The sequence below is a fragment of the Anas acuta genome, chromosome W, assembly GCF_963932015.1.
Source record: "Anas acuta chromosome W, bAnaAcu1.1, whole genome shotgun sequence".
NCBI classification, from domain to species: Eukaryota; Metazoa; Chordata; class Aves; order Anseriformes; family Anatidae; genus Anas; species Anas acuta.
In genome coordinates, this window is record NC_089016.1 from 17,584,941 (window position 1) to 17,610,786 (window position 25,846).

Here is a 25,846-nt window from a genome sequence, read left to right on the forward strand (position 1 = left end):
CCTTGCCTGCAAACTTACCTTGGACTAATTTGTGGGAAAACACATCTTGGGGTCGAAAATATGAAGAAGTTTTGGAACTAGAAGTGAGTAGCTTTGTGCCGTTGGAATCTTACTATGTATGTGTACAAAGGTGTAACCCACCTAGGGGTATGGGAAAACAGGATTGTATAAATACGGATACTACTTATGTGGGAAATCAGACATCTTGTAATCGAACAATTGATATTAGTACGACTAGCGGCTGGGCAAATTCAACCAGCTGGCCGGTTCCAGAAGGAAAAGGGTGGTATTGGCTATGCAATGATACAGCCCGTAAGGTCTTGCCCGAGAATTGGAAGGGAACTTGCACTCTTGGAGCAGTAGTCCCCAATTTGACCATACATGATGTAGCACCTCGAGGTTATTTGAGAAATCATATCCGGAGAATTAGACGAAAAATTAACAATCCATTGATAGAGAGACACACCGCTTTTCATAGTTTTGTTCGATGGTTTATCACATGGTTAGGAGTGAGTGAATTGGAAAAGGCAATAGTTAATATTTCTGCAATTATAGAGAAGTTAGAAAACAAAACTCTGGATGCTATAAAGGCTCAACAAGAAGAGATATCTAGTTTATCACAGGTAGTATTTAGTATTACAAAATCGGATGGCCCTAGACTTGTTACTGGCCGCTCAAGGGGGAGTCTGTACAGTAATAAATACAAGTTGTTGTGTGTATGTAGATCAGAGTGGAAGGATCTCTACCGACCTGGAAGAAATATGGAAGCAGACAAGGGTCCTACATGAGATCAGTAAAGATGATCTTTCATGGAGTTTTAGTGAAATATGGAATAAGTTAACCGCCTGGTTGCCCAATTTCCAATGTTTGAAACAAGTGTTCATTGCTCTATAACATTAGTAGTGTTAGGAATATTTGTGTGCATGTTGTTTAGATGCCTGCTTTGTTTTGTTACTGTAAATAATGAAAGTATCTGATGCAAAAGAATTTGCATGGGAAAAGAAAAGGGGGGATTGATTAAGGAGGTATTGGGGAGGCAAGGACAATCCCCAGACATGGACTGTGTATCTCGAAACAAGACACTGGAACTCATGATAAGGAAGCGGCAGACGGACAGAGAAACAAATGTAAGGACTATAAATCTCAAAATTGGACATTGGAATTCATTATAAAGATACAACAAACGGAAGAATTGGCAACAACCAGCTCTCGCAATTAAGAAACGTGCCAATTCAGCAGATTCCTGACCAAAGGTGAAAAGTACACTGTGAGGAAGACTCGGGGTCTTCCTCCCAAAGACCCCTGCCCACGTCCCAAAGACCCCTGCCCACGTCCCAAAGACCCCTGCCCACAATTCTTGGGAGGCTCTACGCAGGCGCAAGGTGCCAAAAGGCTAATTAGCATGAGAAGCGAGGGAAGGCGGGGATAGGTAATGCATATGTATAGGCGCTTGTAGAATATTGATAGATTGATTGTATAAATTCAAGACTGCTTTCCGCTTTGAGTATGCACGATAGGTGGAGAGATCCCCCGTGCATCCAGCGCTGCAATAAAGAATATACCACTTAAAGGAATTTCGGCTTCGATCTTTGAATCATCAGGGCCTGAGAGCACTCCATTAATAACACTGTTATTCCAGTCTAACAATTTACTATTTGAATGCCCAATTTCATCATCAAATCCCTTCCCAACAAGTTAGTCCCTGCCTTGGGTACATACAATAATTACCCAGTGATCATTTTATCCCCTAGTCTCAGCTTGGTATCCCCCAAAGGTGGCACTGTTATCCCAGCCCCTTCTACCCCCATCACTTTTTAGGGTTTCATTAGTTAATTTAATCCCTGATACTTTACAAGTCAATAATGACCTAGCTGTTCCCCAGTGTATTGGGTTTGATGGCAAGGTTCGGGGGTGTGAGGGGTGTGGGGGTGGGAAACTGCAGTGGCAGCCCCTGTGAGGAAAACCCAGAAGCCTCCCTGTGGCAGATAAGGGACAATTTCATCTGGCCCCAAAGGGGCGAAAGAAACAAACAAAAGAAAGAAACAAACAAAAACCTGCTGCTCAACAGCAGTTGGGAGAGTAAGGAGTGAGAAACCTCCCCGCAGACATCAAAGTCAGCCCAGAAGGAGAGGGAGGAGGTGCTCCAGGTGCTGGAGCCGAAGCCCCCCTGCGGCCTGTGGCTCCTGGTGGAGCAGGCTGTCCCCCCTCCGTGCACCTCCCTGATACTTGGGAAACTGACCAAACACCACAGCAAATATACCAAAACTTCTAGACTGTTAGTGTGATAATGCCTACATCCCCTTTCCCTGCTCATTCAACTTCTGTTCAACAGCTCTGTTAAATATTACATGCCACATCTTTAACACCTTCAGCAACCCTTTTAACACTTCCTTTATCTTTCTCCAGCCTGTACTTTTCTAATACCAGCACCAAAGGCTCAGTCAGGGTCCAACTTAATTCCATACCTTTTCCCTCCAGGATGCTGAAACAACATATCAGTATACCATATTTCATCCCATTTTCCTTCTTTCCTCCTTCTTCCACTCTGGATATTCCTATTCGAAGTGGCCAGCCTGGCCACACTTAAAACATCTTATCAAAGCCTGTCCCTGCTAGGACTCAGGCCACAACACAGGCAGCCTTCTTTGCCTGCCATTCCTTCATCTCTCTTCCTCTCCTTTCCATCCTGGCCCTGACTCCTCCTGAAGATTTTCTTCCTCTTTCTCCAACCCTCTGCCTCACTACTCACTGCACTGTTAATACCATTAGTTTCGCTCTCTGCTTTTCCTTCTCATCTCCCCTCCAGACACACACCTCCAGGGCCTCCCTCAGGAGGGTCCCCCAGTGACTGTTCACTACATGCCCCCATCTTCTGAAGCATTTTCTGCGTATCTTGCCAGGCTTTAATCACACAATGAACTTTCAAGAGTCCTTGGGATACCGGGTCCTCAGGAATCATCCCCAAGTACTCTCTCATTCTGACCCCAAGTCTCTCATATGATTTCTGTGTTGCACACTATTATTATTCCAGACAGGAAGAGCAAATGGGTGTTTCTGCTCTGCTAGTATTACCCCTTGTCCTGGAGGATGAGCTCTTTCCCATTCTTGTATAGCAGCTCTCCTCCTGATCATTCCCATTTCTTTCCCTGTAAACAACATACTTATAGACATAATTCCCTCCCCCAAGAGTATAATATGTCAGGTTGTAGGAACTGGTCTAATTGTTCAGCTAGGCTGTTGTGGTCCTCAAATAAAGACTTCCTCTCCTTCTTAAAAGTCCTAACCTCTCTGCTGGTAAGGAGGGGGGTAGTTCACCTAAGAGGATACACAGTTAGTGTTAGTACTGTTAGTATCAGGGAAGGCAAAATTCTCCATATATCTTCTACCTTGTTCTAATTCTTGCCAGAGCCTAGAGTACGATCCTTCTTTTAGGGACAGTGTTAATTATAGTCCCTGTCTCCCTTCCTGGAGTGACTGCTGCTGCCACCGGTGCAATATTAGGATGATAGGGAGCATAACTTGGCTCCTCCGAAAAAGGAATCTTCTTGTTTACACATAAATTTAAAGCCTGAATTTTCATCAGCCCCCTATTTTGTCCAAAATACTGCTTTTTCCTTAATTGGTTCTTTTGTCCAGACTGATACACAATATTTAACCTTTTTTTTTTTTTCTTTTACAATCCCTCTAATTTTGGGATTATGTTTCCAGTTTCTTATCATTCTTCAGGAAGAACTATTGGTAGGCACTCCCCCAGGGATATCTCCCTATCCCCTGGAACTCATATTTCCCCTTTTTCCTAGCCCTCGCCAGTATGTTGCTACAGAAATTTCCCTTCTGCAGTGTACCACACACTAATGTTCCAATTCTGGAAAATGGGGGTGTACTGCCAAGCACTTCCCCGTGCAAGGGTTACCGCACACCTATGAGTTTACCAGATTCCCTGGTGTACTTCTAAGTACTTCCCCGTGCGAGGGCTTACCATACACCAAATTTCCTGACACTCTTCACACAGAGTCTCACCCGACCCCCAAGGCAATACTTAATATTTCTTACCTTGGTCTGTGCACAGAGTTACTGGATCAATTCTTAAACCCAGAGTGCCTACCTTCTTCCTTTCCCCACTACTTCACGGATCCTGACTCTTTAACCAGTCTTGGGCCCTCTGTCAGCTTTCCGCAGAACCGCCACTGTCAATGCACAGGACCGCTGAAATCAGCGGGGCATGCCTTCCTGCTGCTGCGGCTGTGGGGCTCCTCAGTAGGTGACTGGATCCCGGACGAGCCCCCAAATTGTGAGAAACACTCTGTAGCCAATAACATAGGCTCAGGCAAGGATCTCAGTGAAATAGTAATTTATTCGAGATTGCAATGGCGGGCGCCCCACAAGCAGGAGAGAGCGCATCTACTAGTTCCAAAACACAGTTTATATACTTTTTGAGGACAGGACCCTCCCCTGTTTCCCCACTGAGTGGGTAATCCAGGTTCACAATCTATCTGATGCTTCACAAACAATGCATGGCCTTCAGTTGCTGGCCTGTTAAATTTCAAATTTCTTTTGATGTTTTTACTGTAATGTTTCTTCACTTATCTGACTTGACTTAACATTGTGATTGTTACCTAATTGTCCTAAGGTGTCTGGTTGTCTGCATTTTACAAGGTTGCCTGCTAAGCTTTTTTATCACTGTAAGCATATCTCAAGACCACATTCCTTTCCTCTAAACAATGTAACTGCAAAAACAACATTTCTATTCTCACAGTGGATCCTGCCTCTTTAATCAGTCTCAGGTGCTCTGTCAGCAATCTGCAGAACCTCCAGGGTCCATGCACTCACAGACAAGACATGGCTTTCAGTCGCCGGCCTGTTATAAGTCAAATTTCTTTTGACTTTTATACTCTTTGAGTTGGTAATGTTTCTTACACAGTGATTTCTGCCTTACTGCTCTAAGGATTCTGGTTGTCTGCATTTTACAAGGTCGCCTGCTAAGCTTTCTTATCACTGCAAGCATATCTCAGTACCACATTCCTTCCCTCTAAACAATGTAACTGTGCAAAACCAACATTTTTATTCCCACACTTTCAGCATTAGATACCTGGACATCTAGAAATAAGACATACAATTATTAACACTCCAGTTAGCATCCCTCCTGCAGCTGCAAATATTACCCTGGTAACCTTGTCACAATTCGGAGAGGTCCACTTACCCTTTTCCTGCTTCTTATAGAGTCATTAGCATGTCCTCCCAGAACTGGGATGCAGCAGTATCCTCGGATTTGCTCAATCTGCTCCCAAGATCACTAGCAGCCACTCCATTGGTCAGCAAATCCCTCTTGACTGCTTTATCCCTCAGCAAATCCCCCTCAACCACTCCATCAGTCAGCCTGTAGCGTACCCTCCTCCTTTACAGGGACTATGCTGCACGCCAGATGTCTCTGCGGTTTACCAGCTGCCCTGGCCACGTGTACGACTTATAGGCCCTTCCTGTACTGTTACACATACTGTTTGGCCACGGTCCAGCAGGTCGTTGTCTGCCTGTGCAGTAAGCTAAGCGGCTGAGGAGCAGACTTCCCTCAGGGTAATGTGCCCGGTGCGCGCTAGGACATCCGTGGCACAGCCACTGCTGTGGGCAGGCAGAGAGCTTCCTGCCTGGCTCGCCTGTGGGTAGTTAGGGTCTGGCGGCCGGAAGATGTCGCGCTGTACGGAAAGGTGGAGCCCCTCCCCTGATGGACAGTAGCGTGTGGTCTGTGATGTAAGCAAGCGGAAGTGACGCTATGGGCCTCGGGTATATAACACCATGTGACTCGACAATAAACACCATTTGCCATCCACCACATTGGTGTCTGTGAGCCGATGGACCGAGCAGCCTGGGGTTGGTCGCCGTGCCGTTCCTGAACCAGGTCGCCACTGCCCCCTGAAGGCAACACTCGCCAAAATGATTCATGGAATAACTCTACAACTGAAAGCAAATGAGTTATAAAGTAGGTATGTGGTTTATTTTGGCGCCGGGCGCACGCAGGATAGCTCCCAAAGGTATGTGCACCCCAATGCGGCAACTTACCTTGGTTATATGCAGTAAAAAGTTACATATGCATGAAGTTTCCCAATATACCTATACATATGCATAACCTATCCCCACTTCGTATTAAAATTAGTTCCAAGAAGTAATTTCCATAAACTCCTCTGTCTGCACTTGTGCAGTGCCTTCTCATGGTGGTCGCCGGGGGTCATAGGGATGAAGTCTGATAACTCTTCTTCATCACCACTAGTTGACCTCTTGACTTTGTGCAGGCTCAGCTGCTCCTTGGCTCTTGTCCAAACCACAAGGTTGGTCTCAGATGGTTTTTGAGACAGTTTCCCCATTTTTGTCAGGAACCATCCTTTGTGAGGGGCCCCAAGAGTCCTTGTTTCAGTGAATTTGCACAGTAGTAAGTAAAGACATTCAGCAACATCTGTTTTTAATGCGACTAAGCAAGTCCCCATTCTTCTATCCTTGACTTCACTAACCCTGGAGCATAGGCCATCCTTTCATTAGAGGCACCTTTATTCTGCAACAAAATACACTACTTCGGAATGAATACATGTGGGATTTGGCTTTGATAGTTTGAGGTTTTGGTGAAACATGTGGGAATAAAAATGTTTTTGCACAGAGTTACATTGCTTAAAGGGAAGGAGTGTGGTATTGAGATATGCTTGCAGTGATAAGAAAGCTTAGCAGGTGACCTTGTAAAATGCAGACAACCAGAATCCTTAGAGCAATAAGGTGGAAATCACTGTGTAAGAAACATTACCACCTCAAAGAGTATAAAAGTCAAAAGAAATTTGACTTATAACAGGCCGGCAACTGAAAGCCATGTCTTGTCTGTGAAGCACCATATAGATTGTGAACCTGGATTACCCAAATCCAGTCAATGGGGAAACAGGGGAGGGTCCCGGTCCTCGAGGAAAAAAAAAAAAAGTATATAAACTGTGTTATGGAACTAGTAAGTGCGCTCTCCTGCTTGTAGGGCCCCCACCATTGCAATCACAAATAAAAATGCTACTTCACTGAGATCCTTGCCTGAGCCTAAGTTATTGGCTACAGAGTGTTTCTCACAAACACGGCCCTTGCAGTGCTTGAATTGGGTAAATAGAAGTGCATGGGAAGAGAAGTTGTGCTGCCTCCATCTCTGGCTGAAGCAGCAGCAGCACTGGTGTCAAGGTGTTGGACAGGCCTGCAGGAGCGGTTGAAGGCTTGGCAAGATGCCTTGTGGACAAGGGACTGCATCTGTTCATTTTGAAGTCAAGACTGCTAAGAGCTCAATGTGGCTTGAGCTTCGTTGTTGTGTTTATATATATCAGACGCACATGTTGAGAGTGCCATGGTATCCATGAGGCAAGGTCTGGCAGCTAAAACTGAAACCAAGCAGAGCGATGGCTGTCAGTAAGGCACTGTCTATCGAGTGCCATGGCCGGCTCGGGGGACAGTTCCCGAGGAGTCACAGACTCGCCCCGGCTATAGCCGAGATACCCTCGACGGCAGCCGGCACCCCCTGGGCTTCGTTCCCCCTTTCTGTCCCTGTCCCTGTCCCTGTCCCCCTCCCTCTGTACCGCGCTTCGCCCGTCTGTTGCTGTGGAACCCCCCGGAACCCCCCGCCCACTGCCGCCCCTCCCGGGGGACCGTCCTCGCTGTCCCTCAGGGCAGAGCGGGGCGGGCAGGAGAGCGGGGATGGGTCGGGTCTCGCTCCCTTTGCTCGCGGCCCTTTCCGGTGCCTCCCCCCGACCGCCGCTGCCACATCCTCCGCTGACATCAGCCCGCGCCGCCATATTGGGCGAGAAGCGCAGTCCTCCAGTTCGGTCGCCGCAGGGGAGGACGCCGGCCGCCTCCACCTCCCTCACCGTGGCCGAGCCCCAGCCCTGCTCCTCATGAGTCCTCCCGGCCGGCCGCAGCGGCGGTGCGGGTAGGGCCGAGGTGGGAGCGGCTCCTGCGCTTTCTTCTTCCCCGCTCCCTCTTCCTGTACCCTCCCCGCCGCCTCCGGCCATGACTTCCCTTACCCAGCGCAGCTCCGGCCTGGTGCAGCGCCGTACTGAGGCCTCCCGCAGTGCCGCCGCCGCCGACAAGGAGTGGGGGGCTGGCGGCGGCCTGGAGGACGAAGGCCACCGAGATGAGCTGGGGGATGACGAAAAGGGCGACTCCAAGGAAACGCGGCTCACCCTCATGGAGGAAGTGCTACTCCTCGGCCTCAAGGACCGCGAGGTGCGGCGGCCCCTGAAGGGAGCGGGATTTGTCGAGGGGTTGTGGGGGGTGCTGACGGTGAAAGGGAGGTCGGGGGAGGGCGTCGGCGATGTAGGGTGCGGGGGGGATGGGGCAGGGCAGGCGTGGGGTAACTTGAGGGTTTGGGGCAGGTGCTGGGAGAGGGGGGAATGTCTAAAGAAAACAAGGCTGCTTTTCAGTACTTAAAGGGGACTTATTAAAAAAAAAAAAAAAAGGAGAGTGGCTCTCTGCTCAATTGGATAATAACAGGACAAAGGAGAATGGTTTTAAACTAAAAGAGGGGAGATCTAGATTAGAGGTTAGGAGGAAATTCTTCACTGAAAGGGTGGTGAGGCACTGGCACAGGTTGCCCAAAGAAGCTGTGGCTGCCCTATCCTTGGAGGTGCCCAAGGCCAGGCTGGATGGGGCTTTGGGCAGCCTGTTCTGGTGGGAGGTGTCCCTGCTCATGGCAGGGAGTTGGAACTGGAGGGGCTCTAAGGTCCCTTCTAATCCAAACCATTCTGTGATTCTCTGTTCATGATGTTGCTGGAGGACAGGGTGTATGCAAAGGGATTTGGAGGTGGGGAAGGCACTTGGGGGAGAGTTGCCCCCCCTTTTTGGACATGGGGCTGGTGGAATGGTTTTTCAGTTTGTAGCATCTCAAGGAAGGCTTGAGGAAGGGTTTGGTGGACAGGTACCCTGAGGTGAGGGCCAAGGCCTCCAGACAGCACTAGAGCTTGGCTTGAAGGCCTGTGTAGACCTATGATGTTTATGCTCCTCCTCCAACTTACCTGTAGCTCTTACCTGGGAGACTTGTCCATGTTTTGTCAGACAAAACTATATTGTGCTTACAGGGCTTTAGGATGTGCAGCAGCTCTTTCTAAAAAGACTTTTCAGACTAATGCACATGTCTTAAAAATGTCTTAAATGTCTTAAAATTTAAGGCAATACATGTGACAAAAATAGGTTTTGAGTCCTAAGTGGGTCAAAATGATAATTCAGTGTTTTTGTTGAATTTATAGATTGTTCGCTATTGTACTGTGAATAACAGAAGGTATATTTCTATTGACATGGGAGTCAATTTTATATTGATTATCATTTGGAAGGGATAATCAATATGAAAAATACGCACACTGCTGAAAGTCAGCCCTATCGGGGAAATAGTTTGATATGGTGTGTGGTGAAGTATAATATGTTTATTTCAGATCTGAGTTATAATATGAATGTCATTAAGTGACCTGCTTTATTTTTTGTTGTAAACTAATGAAGACAGCTCATTGATTTGAGTGGAAGTATCTTGAAGTTGTGCCTGTTTATGAGCACAGAGTAAGGGGGGGGGGGGGGGGAGAAGTAGGTGATAAGTTGTATGTTCTTTGACAGTGCATTGCATCTAAAATAGATTTGCTGGTTGATGATGATTAGATTAAAGAGTAGTTCTCCTGCTTAATGTTTGTTTTCTAATGTGTGGGGGTGTATCTGTGTGCATACCTGCTACAGTAACATGCTTTATTTCTCTCTGGCTATGTGCTTTAGGCCATATTTTTTTTTTCAGATGGACCTTGCCATGATATCCTAATAAAGTCAGTAGATATTCACAATGATGTGTGCTTCCACCTGTTGACTCTGAAGATGTATGTGCCTATGCACATTTCTCTTCTGACTCAGCTGAATAGTTGCAGGGAAGTGTTAGGCGTGCCAAGGCAGGTTTCTGTCAGGATTGCCTACAAGAAAGATGTGATAGACCGGGTGATCTTTCAGCCCCGTTTCTCGTGAATCTGTGGTAAATCTGCTGAATTTGTGGGTACTGGGCTGTAAAGATTTCAAGTTAGGTAGCATTCTGTCTGCCTAGGATTATACAGTGTAAGTACTCCTAGTACATGAAAGTTAGTAATTAATATTGGGCCTAAAAAAATCCAGCTTTGCACTGGTGTGCATCAAAATTATAAATCACATAACTTTACTGTGTGCTACAGATAATGTATTATTTCTTAGAATGAAAAAAGAACTGATTACAGTGATGTGGATATTCATGACTCTCTTAAGATTTTGCGGTTGAAACATCAGCCAAGAAGAATGGTAATGTCGTCTCTAGGGTAGGGGCTTATGTGCATAAACATCATAGACAGTTCCTGAGGTTTGTTAGATATGAATCACCAGGGTTTGTTTTGGTTTTGTGTCCCTTGTGCCTCTCTCCCTTATAGTAAATAAAGCTCTTTGTCTTTTTTATTTTAAACTATAGGTTCATTTTCAAAGATGAATTTTTCGTTCTCTATTTTTTGAATAAGTAAGCAAAAGAAATTAATGGAACTGGGAATGTTTTTTATAAAGTTTTTATTTCCAATAGAGTTGGTTCCCAGTGACATTTGTGCAAGTCTATCTTACGACAACAAACAGACAAAAGTAAAATAAGGTCTGTAAAGTATAATTGTGAAACTACACAAAGTGTAAGGGAAAGTGTAAGGCAGGTATGTGAGCTTTAAACTGAAAACCAGTAAATCTAAAGCTGAGAACATCCTTCCTGTTCGTTCAACTAAACACTAAATTATTTTATCCTCTTGGAATAAAATAATAATTTGGCTTCAATGTTGAATTGGTATAAGAGCATGTTTACCTGAAAATAGCTTCTCTCTGAGAAGTCACTGATAACTACATCGATAACTTAGCTTTGAGATTTTCTGGGGGTAATTTTTTTTTTCTAACGTTAAACGCTGGTGAATATGGCATAATACAGTGTAAATTGTGTATGGAATGCCTTTCATGCAAGTAGACACAGTTTATAATTTGTACGTGTAGATGGAAGAGCCTTTACTCTTAGAGTTTTACAGGAAGATTCAGGCAGTGATGGATAGATGAGTTGTATGTTTTTAGGAGATTTAGATACTTACGTGACTCCTGCCTTCAGAACAGAGCAAGGCCTTTAACAGCCATAGCAGAACTCTTGAGTTGTTGCATGGTTGTTGCTGCAGTATTGGTTCAGTGATGTGAATGTCTAGCTGCCCTAAAACACAGTACGCCTCAGCCCATTCTTAGTGCTTGCACACAATTAACTGCCTTCACTCATAACTCCCCCTCAGTTTAATCTTATTAAAATGTAGTTTATGTAGGGCTGGTTGCTCTTTTTTTTTTTTTTCCCCACCAATGGTTCCTCTTCATCTGTATCTTCTATGTATATGTAATTATTTCTGTATTCCAAAGTCAAGGTAGGTTGCAAGGGGCATATGCTGAAATGCCCACATATAATATGACAAATGCAGTGTCCTTGGAGAAGCAGGTAATACACTAGAATAGAATGCATTACTACAATTCTAGAGGGAGCATCCCTGAGGAAATACTTGGAATCCCTTCAGAAATAAAGCTGGGAATGGGAGTTGTGCTCATCCATTTAGAGCAGAGCAATTATAGCCTGTTGCTATAGGAATAAAAAATACTCACTGAAATAAAATACTTTGCTGTATTAAGTTAAAAATAGTTTTGCAATAGGATAGGTCAAAGCTGCAGTGGAAGAGAGGCTATTATGTAGAACTCCTGAAGCATCTAAGGTCACTGCTGCCAAAAGAATGGAGTAATAAATACTAACAGCTTATTTGAAAATGACAGCTTAGAGATGAGTATAGACCAGTTTGTTTGCTATGGCCCTTCTGGACATCTTGTGACTCTGTCCCATAGAAAACTGAGAGGCTGCAAGGTGGCTGTGCTCTGTCTCTGTTTCATTTGTGTGTGTGTATATATATATATATATATATATAGTTTTCCTTTTTGTAGTAGTGGGGAATCTGTTCAAATGCAGCAACGCTCACAGCTGTTCCTGTACACAATGTGCCACAGATCAACAAATTGAACTAGCTATAGAGATGTGGCACCTACTTCTGTAGATCACATAATTGTGCTTAATAAGATAAAAATACTTATTTTATCTGTAACTATTTCTTTATTTGCTAAAAGAAAACTCATATGAAGTCTGCTGAAATAATAGTCCCACACTGTTGCAACAGTGAATATTTCTGGATTTATTTATCCTTTCTTTGTTGAACACCAAAGCAGTGAGAGTGAAGTGGTGTTCGGTCACTTTGTTCAGTACAGAAATTTTCTTGGATCTTTGCTACTCAAATTGGTTCATTTATTACTGAAAAATTAGTGTTGCAGTAGTCTTACAGCATAGCTTTCTGTTCAAGTAGTTTCTATGAAGGTTTCTGGATTGTATTTTCATTGTATGGAAATAAACAAGTTATTAGGGAGGTGTTTTGCCTGCTTTAAATGTGGTGTTTTGTGTTGATTAGTGCTAAAAATGAAACTTTATTCTTTATTCCTCTTACAAATCTGAGCAGCTGGGTTTGTTACTGAAATGTGTTTTAATCCTAAAGATTTTTTTTTTTTTAAGTAAGAAGAATTTTTAAAAATATCAGGAATATGGGTGGCATTTTCTATAATCTTAAAATTTGGATTTGTGGAATTCATATTGTGATGCAGAAGTGTTGTGTTTTTTTTTTTTCCTCCTGTGTAACAAAGAAATTCTGGAAAGTTGTCTTGGTATCTCTAGTTTTCAGTTGTTCTTTTCTGTTTAATAAAAAGCTTCAATAATAGCCAGAATATCAACTCAAGAGCTCCCAGGTTTTGCTGAAAAAATTTTGGGACAAATGAGTGAAATGTGAGGAGGTGTCTGTTGGGAATTCACATCAGAGTTGAAGAATGCTGTATGAATGCTGAAACCTTGACAAAGACATGCTTTTTCTCAAAAGTTCAAGGCCTAATAACAACGAAGTGTGTAATGTCTGTGATGAAAAATTCTTTCTTTCATAATTGCCTACCTTTCTGGTCTGTTTTTGTTTTGTTTTCATGGCCATACATAAATTACAGGTCATCAGAAGAGGTGGCATGGGAGGAGGAGTACCCAAGTTCTGAGCACTACAAGATGCAGTGAAGTGCCTCTTCGCCAGGCTTTCCAGTAAAACCTGCTGTTTTGGGGGACATGTTCATCTGGAGGCAGCATTGTAGATACAAGTTGACTTTACATATTAAAATAGTCTTTATTTTTCATGTTTCTTCATGTAGACAGTATGGTTATCCATGCTCTTCTAGCATGGGTAATTTGTAATCTAAATTACTTATTTGTGAATATCTTCAAGTGTAGTGTAGTTCGTTCTTTAATCTCAAGCTGTCTTGTGTAAGAAGGCCAGACAAAAATTTGCCAGAGCCTTTCTAGTGATATTTCTTTTTTTTTTTTTTTTTAAGTGCTTGTAAAAAGCAAATCTGTTCCTCTCCTACAGCAAGGTGATTATTTTGAAAATTTTGCATGAAGTATACCTGAGAAAGTATGGCTGACTAATCATTGAGTAAGTAATCGTGGAACTGAAAAAATAACATTTTACATTAAAGAAGTGGTATTCAGATGCGGTGTTTTTTTATATTAAAGTATTTCAGGAACTGCTGTGCTTAGCTCTGTTATGCTACGTGTAATGGGCCTTCTTTGCAAGACTAAATTGACCAGCCAAGGTGCTGCAGACAGTAAGAAAAGTTAAGAATGACTGTTCTACTTGGAGCAAATGACTACTGCACATGTTTGCTTGTGTTGCGGTATTGGGGAAAGAGGAAGCTAGTCTCCAGTAGGTGTGTGTTTTAGTTTCTTCTACATGGAAAACATTCTCAGGCTGTTTTGTCAGAACTTTTGTTAAAGAAAGGAAAAAAGTTAGCCTACTGTGCCACTGTTGACTGTTTTTCACAGCAAACCTGCTTGTAAAATGTGAATTTCAGTAATTTTTCTTTCCTTTCATAAAGAAATATTCATAAAACATTGCTGCAGAAAGATTTCAGAAATAAAATTGCACGTAAAATAATATAAATCTATTCCTCTAAATTGTGCTGTATATAAGCCTGGACGAGTAGAAGCACATAGGTTTGTGGCATTACGATTAACCTGTATTATATATGTCAGATCTGCCCCCTGCCCCAAACCCTAAATAAACAAAAGGACTGAAATATAGTAGTTTGTGGTGGACCATTAAAATGATGAATGGTATGCCTTGTGACCTAGATCTTTGTAATTGCAAATGAATTGAATGTTTGCAGGTTCTTTGTTTGTAGATGCTGTATGATTTATTCCTCCTGCTAGGAAATCAGGCTATTGGGCTTCTTTGCATATCTTTCTGTTAATTTTCTTTTAAGCATGTGTAAGCTGCTTATTGCTAGGTACTTTCTAATCATCTCCCCTTACGGTCTTACTGGGTAAAAAAGAAAAAGAAAAAAAAAAAAGAAAAGGATAGCTGTTGTATTTGGGGACAGATACGGTATATTTATAAGTTCAGGGGAGAAAACTGTAGTTTTAATACTGCCTAGCTGTTAGGCAATTGGGCCTATACAGTTCCTTGCCAAAGGAAATCGACTTGGGACTTTAGAGATTTCTGCCACAGAAGCTGAACTTTTTTTTGTGTTTTAACCCATCTGGCATCGTGCACTACTATACTGTCATGGAGTATCAGATTTTGTTAGAGGTAAAAAATCTATAGCTGTTAGACTTGAGATTAATGCAGGAGCTTTGAATGTGTATTAGAAAGTAACGGAGATTACCTAGGTTATTAAAGCACATATAGAATTTGATCATGTCTCCTTTTCACTGTCAGCTGCAGCTTCTGTGCTCTGGTTAATCTTGTCTTCAGGTAGATTAAATTGCAATAACCTGCAGTGGAAAGAAAATAATGTATCTTTTTATCCTCTGAAGGAGAAAATGGATTAATGTGTATAATAATGTGAGAAACACTCCGTAGCCAATAACTTAGGCTCAGGCGAGGATCTCAGTGAAGTAGTAATTTATTCGCGATTGCAATGGCGGGCGCCCCACAAGCAGGAGAGAGCGCATCTACTAGTTCCAAAACAGTTTATATACCTTTTGATGGCAGGACCCTCCCCTGTTTCCCCACTGAGTGGGTAATCCAGGTTCACAATCTATCTGATGCTTCACAAACAATGCATGGCCTTCAGTTGCCGGCCTGTTAAATTTCAAATTTCTTTTGACATTTTTACTGCTTGAAGTGGTAATGTTTCTTCACTTATCTGACTTGACTTGACACCGTGATTTTCACCTAATTGTCCTAAGGAGACTGGTTGTCTGCATTTTACTAGGTCGCCTGCTAAACTTTCTTATCACTGTAAGCATATCTCAGTACCACATTCCCTCCTTCTAAACAATGTAACTCTGCAAAAACAACATTTCTATTCCTACAGTTCCCCCCTTTTCTTTTTTTATAAACTGTTGATATTTGCAAAAATCTTCTCTAAGGTGTAATTTGGTAGATTTCTTCTTTGTTTTCCATCTCCTCATTATCACCTTATCTGACTAAGGTGGTGGCTCCATGGTCATTTGTTTCAGTAATGAGGTTTCAGTTAACCACTGTACTAGTCCTCTTACACAGGGGATAATGCAGCAACCAATGGCTGTCAAAACTCCTACAACTATGATCAAGGATCTAAATACGCCTACTTTTTCTGCCAATTCACTGGCAAGGGTGGTAAGCCCTTGCAATGCTCTTGTTACCGAGCCATCTGGGACACTATTGTTGGGTATAAGTGCAACAATGGTTGCTCAGTATTACACACACAAACACACCTCCTTCCTCTGCGAGCATCATATCTAATGCTATCCTGTTTTCCCATGCCATTTTACTGGTGGCATCTAGTTGTTCAGCGATTCCTCTCATCGCATCCTTGGTATAATTGATGAATCTCTGCTGATTATAATAGAAATAATTAATCCAATCCACATTTTTATTGATTGTTACCCACCAGAACAGTGACTCAAACCCTGCAGCAATTTGATTTCTGGCTTTATGTTCATCTGGAACTCCTCTAGGTACCCCAATAGAATCTATGTATAGTCTATCATCAAATGATATTCCTAAGCCTCTTTTACTTCCTCTGGGTATTTGTGATGTTTCTCTTTCAAATGCCAGGGTGAAGGGTATAGCTAATTGAACAAGTGCACAAGTGCCTCCCCAATTGGATGGTGGGGTGGACCGTAAGATCTTTCCTCCACCGTACCACCAGAGATCTGCCCTGGGGATCTCTAGTCTTGAGCAGTTTCCCATCAAGTCCTTGGTAGCACAAGGCAAATTCTCCCTGATGCCAGGTAGCACTCACACCCTGCCGTGAGAGGCAAGCTGTATGGTTACCTATAGCTGTAGAGAATGCAGGGGGAACCGTGATGCTGTTATCATGCAAGAAACAGCAAAGAAAGACTTACAGGCCTCATTTCCCCAGGCAGTCTTTTCTTGGTACAATGCAATCATACATCGCATCCCTTGGGAGTCTTTGGTCCACCCCCATGGGAAGGGCACTATCTGGGCAATCGGTCATCCCAAGGCACGAGCATAGCAGTAGCTACGGTTGAGACTCTGGACGGTATATTTGACCCATTCTATCCAGGCATTCACATCCCCATACCCTGTTTGAATCTCAAATGTTTGAACTGCCACATTTCAGAGGGCCTCCTGTTTTCTCTCCTGTTTTCTCCTTGAGTTTCTCCCTTTCTCTGATGGCAATAGAGGATTGTTTCCATACAGCTATTCTCAATCTGGCTGTTGGGTCTCTCCCAGTTATTTGTTCTCTCTGCTCAATTGTCGTTGGGCATTTAAATCTCCACAAGCTAACACCTCACAAGCATCAAATGTGACGGCTTGTGGTACATAACCCTCTGTCACAGTCACCCATATTTTGATGGGGTATCCCGTTTTTGCTATTATCTGGTCGTGCCTTTTCCAAGTTGCCAATTGACCGAGGCCTTCTCTGAGGCCTAGAATCACTAAAAACAAAATTAGTAATCGATTTTTCCCTGTCATTATTTTTAAACCTTAGGTTTCCAAATAATTATCGATACAAAGAATAAGATGTACACTACTGGTATAACAACCCCCCCTTGGGAGCACTGCAATTCGCTATAGGTCTGTCCTTTCTCTCAATCACAAGTCACAGTCGTTAGTTACCTGTGAAAATAAAAGGTTAGTTTACAATTGTAAGCTCTTATCCTGCTCAGAGTCCACTATGAGATTTTTCTCTTCAATTTCAACTTCCAACAAGTCTTTTGTAGGAACAGCTTCCCAGGTACTAGCGTCGACGGATGCCTTCACTCGAGTATAGTGAGTCCAACCTTTTTCCGCAGTTCTTATGGCTATTTCAGTGGTTAGTAATTGTCCTTCCCATTCAGGCCGGAGTTGACTCTTTCCAGGTCCAAATCAGGACCCGGTTTCCTGGGTGATGGTGGTGAATGGGGAATTCCAAAGGTGGGGTTTGAGCCAACGACCCACAGGTCCTGAGAGATGACAAAGAAGAGGACAGCCCCAGAATACAGTTCTTAAGAAAACTCTCTTGTTTTGAATTGTGGTATCTCATCCCTTCTGCCCAGATAGGGCAATCTGAACAGCATCTCATATGGTGAAATTCCTATATCCCTTCTTGGTGCTGTTTAAACCTGTAGGAGTAAGCATTTTATCCAAGGAAGTTGGGTTTCTAACACTAGTTTAGTTAATTGCTTCTTTAATGTCTGATTCATTCGCTCCACCTTCCCAGAAGAGGCAGGGTGCCAGGGGCTGTGAAAATCCCACTCAATCTCTAAGGCCTGCTTTAACCCTTGCAGTAAAGCTTTACACCTATCCAGTCAAGTGGTCAGTTATGACAAACAAGTAACTCAGTAAAATCTACCTGTATACTTTGTAAAGGTCAAACCCCTGGCTCCCGTCCTCTTCTAGATGGGTTACAGAAGACCTTTTTATTTACCCTTTTGACATATGGTACATCCTCTACATATGTGCTTCCCTAAAGTGTATATTCCTACACAGACATACTTTCTTAGCACAACATCACACGTTGCTTGCACCTCCCAATGACTCTTTTGATGTAAAACAGTTAATATTTGCCTCATTATCACTTTATTCAGCATTTCTCTCCCATCAGGGAGTATCCATTTTCCTTCAGACTTCATGGCTCCTGATTCCTTAAAAAAATCTTTCTTTTAAAACTTTTTAGTTCTTTCTTAATTTTCAACAATTCCCTGAATCCTCTCTGCATTTATTCTTCATTTTCCCTCAGACCTTAGATGCCTTAAATACCTGACTTCTCTTTCTCCATATTGTAATTTATTTTTCAATACTCCCAAGCCCTGCTTTCCCAGAAAGTTGAATAGCTTGTTAGTAGCTTTCTTCACAACTCTTTTCTCCTGTCCTGACAATAGAAAACGATCCACATATTTGTTAACATTAATACCTCCTTGGGAGGTTGTAATTGCTCCAAAATCTTTTTAGAACTTACACAAATAGATAGGTGGCCCTGTAACCCCCTGAGGTAAAATTGTCCACCTATATTGTTGCTTCCACCCCCATTTCAGGGTCTTTCCAGTCAGAGGTGAATATATGTTTGCTCTCAGGGCCAGAGAGCACTCCATTAATAACACTGTTATTCCAGTCTAACAATTTACTATTTGAATGCCCAATTTCATCATCAAATCCCTTCCCAACAAGTTAGTCCCTGCCTTGGGTACATACAATAATTACCCAGTGATCATTTTATCCCCTGGTCTCAGCTTGGTATCCCCCAAAGGTGGCACTGTTATCCCAGCCCCTTATGCCCCCATCACTTTTTAGGGTTTCATTAGTTAATTTAATCCCTGATACTTTACAAGTCAGTAATGACCTAGCTGTTCCCCAGTGTATTGGGTTTGATGGCAAGGTTCGGGGGGTGTGAGAGGTGTGGGGGTGGGAAACTGCAGTGGCAGCCCCCGTGAGAAAAACCCAGAAGCCTCCCCGTGGCAGGTAAGGGACAATTTCATCTGGCCCCAAAGGGGCCCACTGCTGCCCAGAGCCAAGCCATGAGCAATACAGTCTGTGCTTCTGTGAGAGCACATCCACGAAAACAAACAAACAAACAAACAAAAACCTGCTGCTCAACAGCAGTTGGGACAGCGAGAAACCCCCCCCGCAGACACCAAAGTCAGTGCAGAAGGAGGGGGAGGAGGCGCTCCAGGTGCTGGAGCAGAAACCCCCCTGCGGCCGCTGGAGAGGCCCCTGGTGGAGCAGGCTGTTCCCCCCTCCCCGATGCTTGGGAAACTGAACAAACACCACAGCAAATATGCAAATATACCACAACTTCTAGACTGTTACTTAGATAATGCCTACATCACCTTTCCCTGCTCATTCAACTTCAAACAGCTCTGTCAAATGCTACATACCACACCTTTAACACCTTCAGTAACCTTTTTTTTTTTTTTTAAACACTTCTTTCTGTCTTTCTTTCTATAGCCTGTACTTTCACCAAAGTCTCAGTCAAGGGCCAACTTAATTCCATACCTTCCTCCCTCCAGAATGCTAAAACAAGTATACCACATTTCATCCCATTTTCCTTCTTTCCTCCTTCTTCCACTCCAGATATTCCTATTCGAAGTGGCCAGCCTGGCCACACTTAAAACATCTTATCAAAGCCTGTCCCTGCTAGGACTCAGGCCACAACACAGGCAGCCTTCTTTGCCTGCCATTCCTTCATCTCTCTTCCTCTCCTTTCCATCCTGGCCCTGACTCCTCCTGAAGATTTTCTTCCTCTTTCTCCAACCCTCTGCCTCACTACCCGCTGCACTGTCAATACCATTAGTTTCACTCTCTTTTTTTTTTTTTTTTCCCTTCTCATCTCCCCTCCAGACACACACCTGCAGGGCTTCACACAGGAGGGTCCCCCAGTGACTGTTCACTACATCCCCCCACCTTCTGAAGCATTTTCTGCGTATTTTGCCAGGCTTTAATCACACAATGAACTTTCAAGAGCCCTTGGGATACTGGGTCCTCAGGTCTCATCCCCAAGTACTTTCTCATTCTGACCCCAAGTCTCTCATATGATTTCTGTGTTGCACACTATTATTATTCCAGCCAGGATTGGCAAGTGGGTATTTCTGCCCTGCCGGTATTACCCCTGGTCCTGGAGGATGAGCTCTTTCCCATTCTTGTATAGCAGCTCTCCTCCTGACCATTCCCATTTCTTTCCCTGTAAACAACATACTTATAGACATAATTTCCTCCCCCAAGAGTATAAATCAGGTTGTAGGAACTGGTCTAATTGTTCAACTAGGCTGTTGGGGTCCTCGAATAAAGACTTCCTCTCCTTCTTAAAAGTCCTAACCTCTCTGCTGGTAAGGAGGAGGGGGTAGTTCACCTAAGAGGATACAGAGTTAGTGTTAGTACTGTCAGTATCAGGGAAGGCAAAATTCTCAATATCTCTTCTACCTTGTTCTAATTCTTGCCAGAGCCTAGAGTACGATCCTTCTCTAGAGACAGTGTTAATTACAGTCCCTGTCTCCCTTCCTGGAGTGACTGATGCTGCCACCGGTTCAATATTAAGATTATAGGGAGCATAACTTGGCTCCTTCTCTGAAAAAGGAATCTTCTTGTTTACACATAAATTTAAAGCCTGAATTTTCATCAGACCTGTATTTTGGCCAAAATACTGCTGTTTCCTTAATTGGTTCTTTTGTCCAGACTGATACACAATATTTAACCTTTTAAAAAATTATTTTTCTTTTACAATCCCTCTAATTTTGGGATTATGTTTCCAATTTCTTATCATTCTTCAGGAAGAACTATTAGTAGGCACTCCCCCAGGGATATCTCCCTGTCCCCTGGAACTCATATTTTCCCATCTTTCCTAACCCTCACCAGTATGTGCTACAGAAATTTCCCTTCTGCAGTGTACCACACACCAACGTACTGAAAGATGGGGGTGTACCGCCAAGCACTTCCCCGTGCCAGCATTACCGCACACCTGAGTTTACCAGATTCCCTGGTGTACTTCCAAGCACTTCCCCATGCAAGGATTACCGTACACCAGATTCCCCTGGTGTAGTGCCAGCACTTCCCCGTGCAAGGCTTACCATACACCAGATCACCCGACCCCCAAGGCAATACTTAATATCACAGAATCACAGAATTTCTAGGTTGGAAGAGACCTCAAGATCATCGAGTCCAACCTCTGACCTAACACTAACAGTCCCCACTAAACCATATCCCTAAGCTCTACATCTAAACGTCTTTTAAAGACTTCCAGGGATGGTGACTCCACCACCTCCCTGGGCAGCCTGTTCCAGTGCCTAACAACCCTTTCAGTAAAGAAGTTATTCCTAACATCTAACCTAAAACTCCCCTGGCGCAACTTAAGCCCATTCCCCCTCGTCCTGTCACCAGTCACGGAGAACAGGCCAACCCCCACCTCACTACAGCCTCCTTTGAGGTATCTGTAGAGAGCAATAAGGTCGCCCCTGAGCCTCCTCTTCTCCAGGCTGAACAAGCCCAGCTCCTTCATCCGCTCCTCGTAGGACTTGTTCTCCAGGCCCCTCACCAGCTTCGTCGCCCTTCTCTGGACCCGCTCAAGCACCTCGATGTCCTTCTTGTAGCAAGGGGCCCAAAACTGAACACAGTACTCGAGGTGCGGCCTCACCAGAGCCGAGTACAGGGGGACAATCACCTCCCTAGCCCTGCTGGTCACACTGTTTCTGATACAAGCCAGGATGCCGTTGGCCTTCTTGGCCACCTGAGCACACTGCTGGCTCATATTCAGCCGACTATCAACCATCACTCCGTGGTCCTTCTCTGCCTGGCAGCTCTCCAACCACTCATCTCCCAGCCTGTAGCCCTGCTTGAGGTTATTGCGCCCCAGGTGCAGGACCCGGCACTTGGCCTTGTTGAACTTCATGCAGTTGACCTCAGCCCATCGGTGCAGCCTATCCAGATCCTCCTGCAGAGCCTTCCTACCCTCGAGCAAATCGATACACGCACCTAACTTGGTGTCATCTGCAAACTTACTGAGGGTGCACTCAATGCCCTCGTCCAGATCATCAATGAAGGTATTAAAGAGGACCGGCCCCAGCACCGAGCCCTGGGGGACGCCACTAGTGACTGGCCTCCAACTGGACTTGACTCCATTTACCACGACTCTTTGGACCCGGCTATCCAGCCAGTTTCTAACCCAACGAAGCGTGCGCCAGTCCAAGCCAAGAGCAGCCAGTTTCTTGAGGAGAATGCTGTGGGAGATGGTTTCAAAAGCCTTCCTGAAGTCAAGGTAGACCACATCCACAGCCTTTCCCTCGTCTACCCAGGGCGTCACTTTGTCATAGAAGGAGATCAGGTTCGTCAAGCAGGACCTGCCTTTCATAAACCCATGCTGACTGGGCCTGATCGCCTGCTTGCCCTGCAAGTGCCGCATGATGACTCCCAAGAGGATCTGCTCCATGAGCTTCCCTGGCACTGAGGTCAAACTGACCGGCCTGTAGTTCCCCGGGTCTGCCCTCCGGCCCTTCTTGTAGATGGGCGTCACATTTGCTAGCCGCCAGTCAGCTGGGACCTCCCCTGATAGCCAGGACTGCTGATAAATGATGGATAGGGGCTTGGCCAGCTCCTCTGCCAGTTCTCTCAGTACCCTTGGGTGGATTCCATCCAGCCCCATCGACTTGTGCACATCCAAGTGCCGTAGCAGGTCACCAAACAGTTCTTCGTGGATGGTGAGGGCCACATCCTGCTCCCCATCCCCTTCCACCAGCTCAGGGTACTGAGTATCCAGAGAACAACCGGTATTGCCGCTAAAGACTGAGGCAAAGAAGGCATTGAGCACCTCCGCCTTTTCCTCATCTCTTGTAACTAAGTTTCCCCCCGCATCCAGTAAAGGATGGAGATTCTCCTTAGTCCTCCTTTTATGTGTTGATGTATTTATAAAAACGTTTTTTTTTATCTTTAACGGCAGTAGCCAGACTGAGCTCCAGATGAGCTTTGGCCTTTCTAATTTTGTCCCTGCACAGCCTCGCTACATCCTTATAGTCCTCCCTAGTGGCCTGCCCACTTTTCCAAAGATTATAAACCCTCTTTTTTCTCCTAAGCTCAAGCCACAGTTCCCTGTCGAGCCAGGCCGGTCTTCTTCCCTGCTGGCTCATCTTTGGACACATGGGGACAGACCGCTCCTGCGCCATTAGGATTTCCCTCTTGAAGAGCACCCAGCCTTCCTGGACCCCTCTGCCCTTCAGAACCGCCTCCCAAGGAACTCCACCAACTAGTGTCCTGAGCAGCCCAAAGTCAGCCCTCCGAAAGTCCAATACAGCAGTTTTACTGGTCCCCTTCCTGGCCTCACCAAGAATAGTGAACTCCACCATTTCGTGGTCACTCTGCCCAAGACAGCTCCCGACAATCACATCCTCCACCAGTCCTTCTCAATATTTCTTACCTTGATCTGTGCACAGAGTTACCGGATCGATTCTTAAAAACCCGGAGTGCCTACCTTCTTCCTTTCCCCACTACTTCACGGATCCTGACTCTTTAACCAGTCTCGGGCCCTCTGTCAGCTTTCCGCAGAACCGCCACCGTCGATGCACAGGACCGCTGAAATCAGCGGGGCATGCCTTCCTGCTGCTGCGGCGGTGGAGCTCCCCAGTAGGTGACTGGATCCCGGACGAGCCCCCAAATTGTGAGAAACACTCCATAGCCAATAACTTAGGCTCAGGCGAGGATCTCAGTGAAGTAGTAATTTATTCGCGATTGCAATGGCGGGCACCCCACAAGCAGAAGAGAGCGCATCTGCTAGTTCCAAAACACAGTTTATATACCTTTTGATGGCAGGACCCTCCCCTGTTTCCCCACTGAGTGGGTAATCCAGGTTCACAGTCTATCTGATGCTTCACAAACAATGCATGGCCTTCAGTTGCCGGCCTGCTAAATTTCAAATTTCTTTTGACATTTTTACTGCTTGAAGTGGTAATGTTTCTTCACTTATCTGACTTGACTTGACACCGTGATTTTCACCTAATTGTCCTAAGGTGTCTGGTTGTCTGCATTTTACAAGTTCGCCTGCTAAACTTTCTTATCACTGTAAGCATATCTCAGTACCACATTCCCTCCTTCTAAACAATGTAACTCTGCAAAAACAACATTTCTATTCCCACATATGTGTTTAGTTTCATCAGGTGGTCTTGAACCTGTTCTTCACTTACAGTGGGTGGGACTTTGCTCCTCCAGCCTCCATCTATGGGTTCAGGGAAAAGAGAGACGTGGGAAGCCTGTCTGTCAGTGAAGGCTGAGGCAAAGAACTTGTTGAGTACCTTGGCCTTCTCCATGTCTGTCGCTGCCAGTTCACCCTTCTCATCCATCAGAGGGGGTACTCTCTCCTTGGCCTTTCTTTTCTGAGCAATGTACGTACCTATAGAATCCCTTCCTGTTATTCTTTGCATCCCTTGCCAAGCTCAGTTCTATCTGTGCTTTGGCTTTCCTGATCCCATCCCTGCACTTCCGGACCGCATCCTGGTACTCTTCCCAGGCCACATGTCCGTCCCTGCTTCCACTGCTTGTGCATTTCCTTCTTGCACCCTAGTTTGCCCAGCAGTTTGTCTGGTTGTCTTGCTCCTTGCTCCTGGTTGTCTGCCCTCCCTGCCCACTTCTTTATGCAGGGGGGTGGAGAGTTCCTGCACTCTAAGGAAAACATCCTTAAAGAGCTGCCAGCTCTGTTCAGCTCCTTTGTCCCTAAGGACAGTGTTCCAGGGGATCTCAGCTATTAGGTCTTCAAATAGCTTGAAGTTTGCTCTTTGGAAGTTCAGGGTCCTGATTTTGCTCTTTGCTAAGCCCATATTCCTCGAGATCACAAACTCAGCCATGGCGTGGTCACTGCACCCTAGCCTGCCTCCAATCTTGACCTCTTTAATGAGCTTTTCTGCGTTGGTGAGCACCAGGTCAAGTAATGCTTCTCCTCTGGTTGGTTTGTCTAGTACCTGCACCAGGAAGTTATCCTCAACACACGCTAGGAACCTTCTGGATTGCTCACAGCCTACTGTGTAGTTTTCTCAGCAGACATCCATGTGGTTGAAGTCCCCCATCAGGGTGAGAGCGTGTGAGTGCGATGCTTCTTGTAGTTGAAGCAAGAATGCCTCATCCACAGGCTCCCCCTGATCAGGTGGTCTGTAGTAGACCCCAACCACACGCTGTCCTTAATTGGTGCAGTCTTTAACTCTCACCCACAAGCTCTCAGCCTGTCCGTGTCTGTTTCTCAGAGGCAACTCTTCACAATCAATCCCTTCCCTAACACAGAGGGCAACACCCCCTCCCTTTCTTCCCTGTCTATCCCTTCTGAAGAGTTGGTAGCCCTCTATTCCAATGTTCTAGTTTTGTGATCCATCCCACCACATTTCCGTGATGGCAATCAGGTCATATCTGTCTAATTGCACCATGGTTTCCAATTCCTCTTGCTTGTTTTCCATGCTGTGTGCATTGGTGTAGAGGCATTTCAGCTGGACAATCGGTTGTATCACGTTTCCAGAACCCTTCCAGATTGCATTGAGACAGTTCACAAGTCTTCCCCTGCCATTACTTAGTGTTATCAGGTATGCTTTCTTCACCACTCAGAGGTGCATCCCCTTTTCCCCCCCCACATCTAGTTTAAAGCCCTCCTGAAACACCCAGCCAGAAGAGCTCGCTAAGAGCTTTGTAGAAGTCCACGTAAGGACTTAGTTGAGGAAAAACATGCTGGCTGGCTGCACAAGAGGAGTTGAGCAGAACTAGAGTAGAATTGTCCATTATATTTCTGTTGTGTCTCCTGTACCCACAGTGAACTATCAGCAGTTTGAAGCTTA

General features: G+C 44.9%; 2 protein-coding genes across 4 annotated transcripts in view; both read left to right on the forward strand.

The window, feature by feature from the left end:
- LOC137847036 (non-lysosomal glucosylceramidase-like) overlaps window positions 1-25,846 on the forward strand; it is a 393,739-nt gene that overhangs the window by 70,791 nt on the left and 297,102 nt on the right. The gene's annotated exons all lie outside the window — the stretch shown is intronic.
- The window catches only part of LOC137847032 (Golgi phosphoprotein 3-like), a 61,649-nt gene continuing 43,588 nt past the window's right edge, over window positions 7,786-25,846 (forward strand). The window contains exon 1 of one of the 3 annotated variants that reach the window (XM_068665299.1): window positions 7,786-8,229. In XM_068665299.1, the coding sequence (XP_068521400.1) occupies window positions 8,014-8,229 (216 nt within the window). In that variant the 5' untranslated portion in view covers window positions 7,786-8,013. The remainder of the gene's footprint in view (window positions 8,230-25,846) is intronic. The other 2 variants (XM_068665297.1, XM_068665298.1) reach the window with 2 other exon arrangements.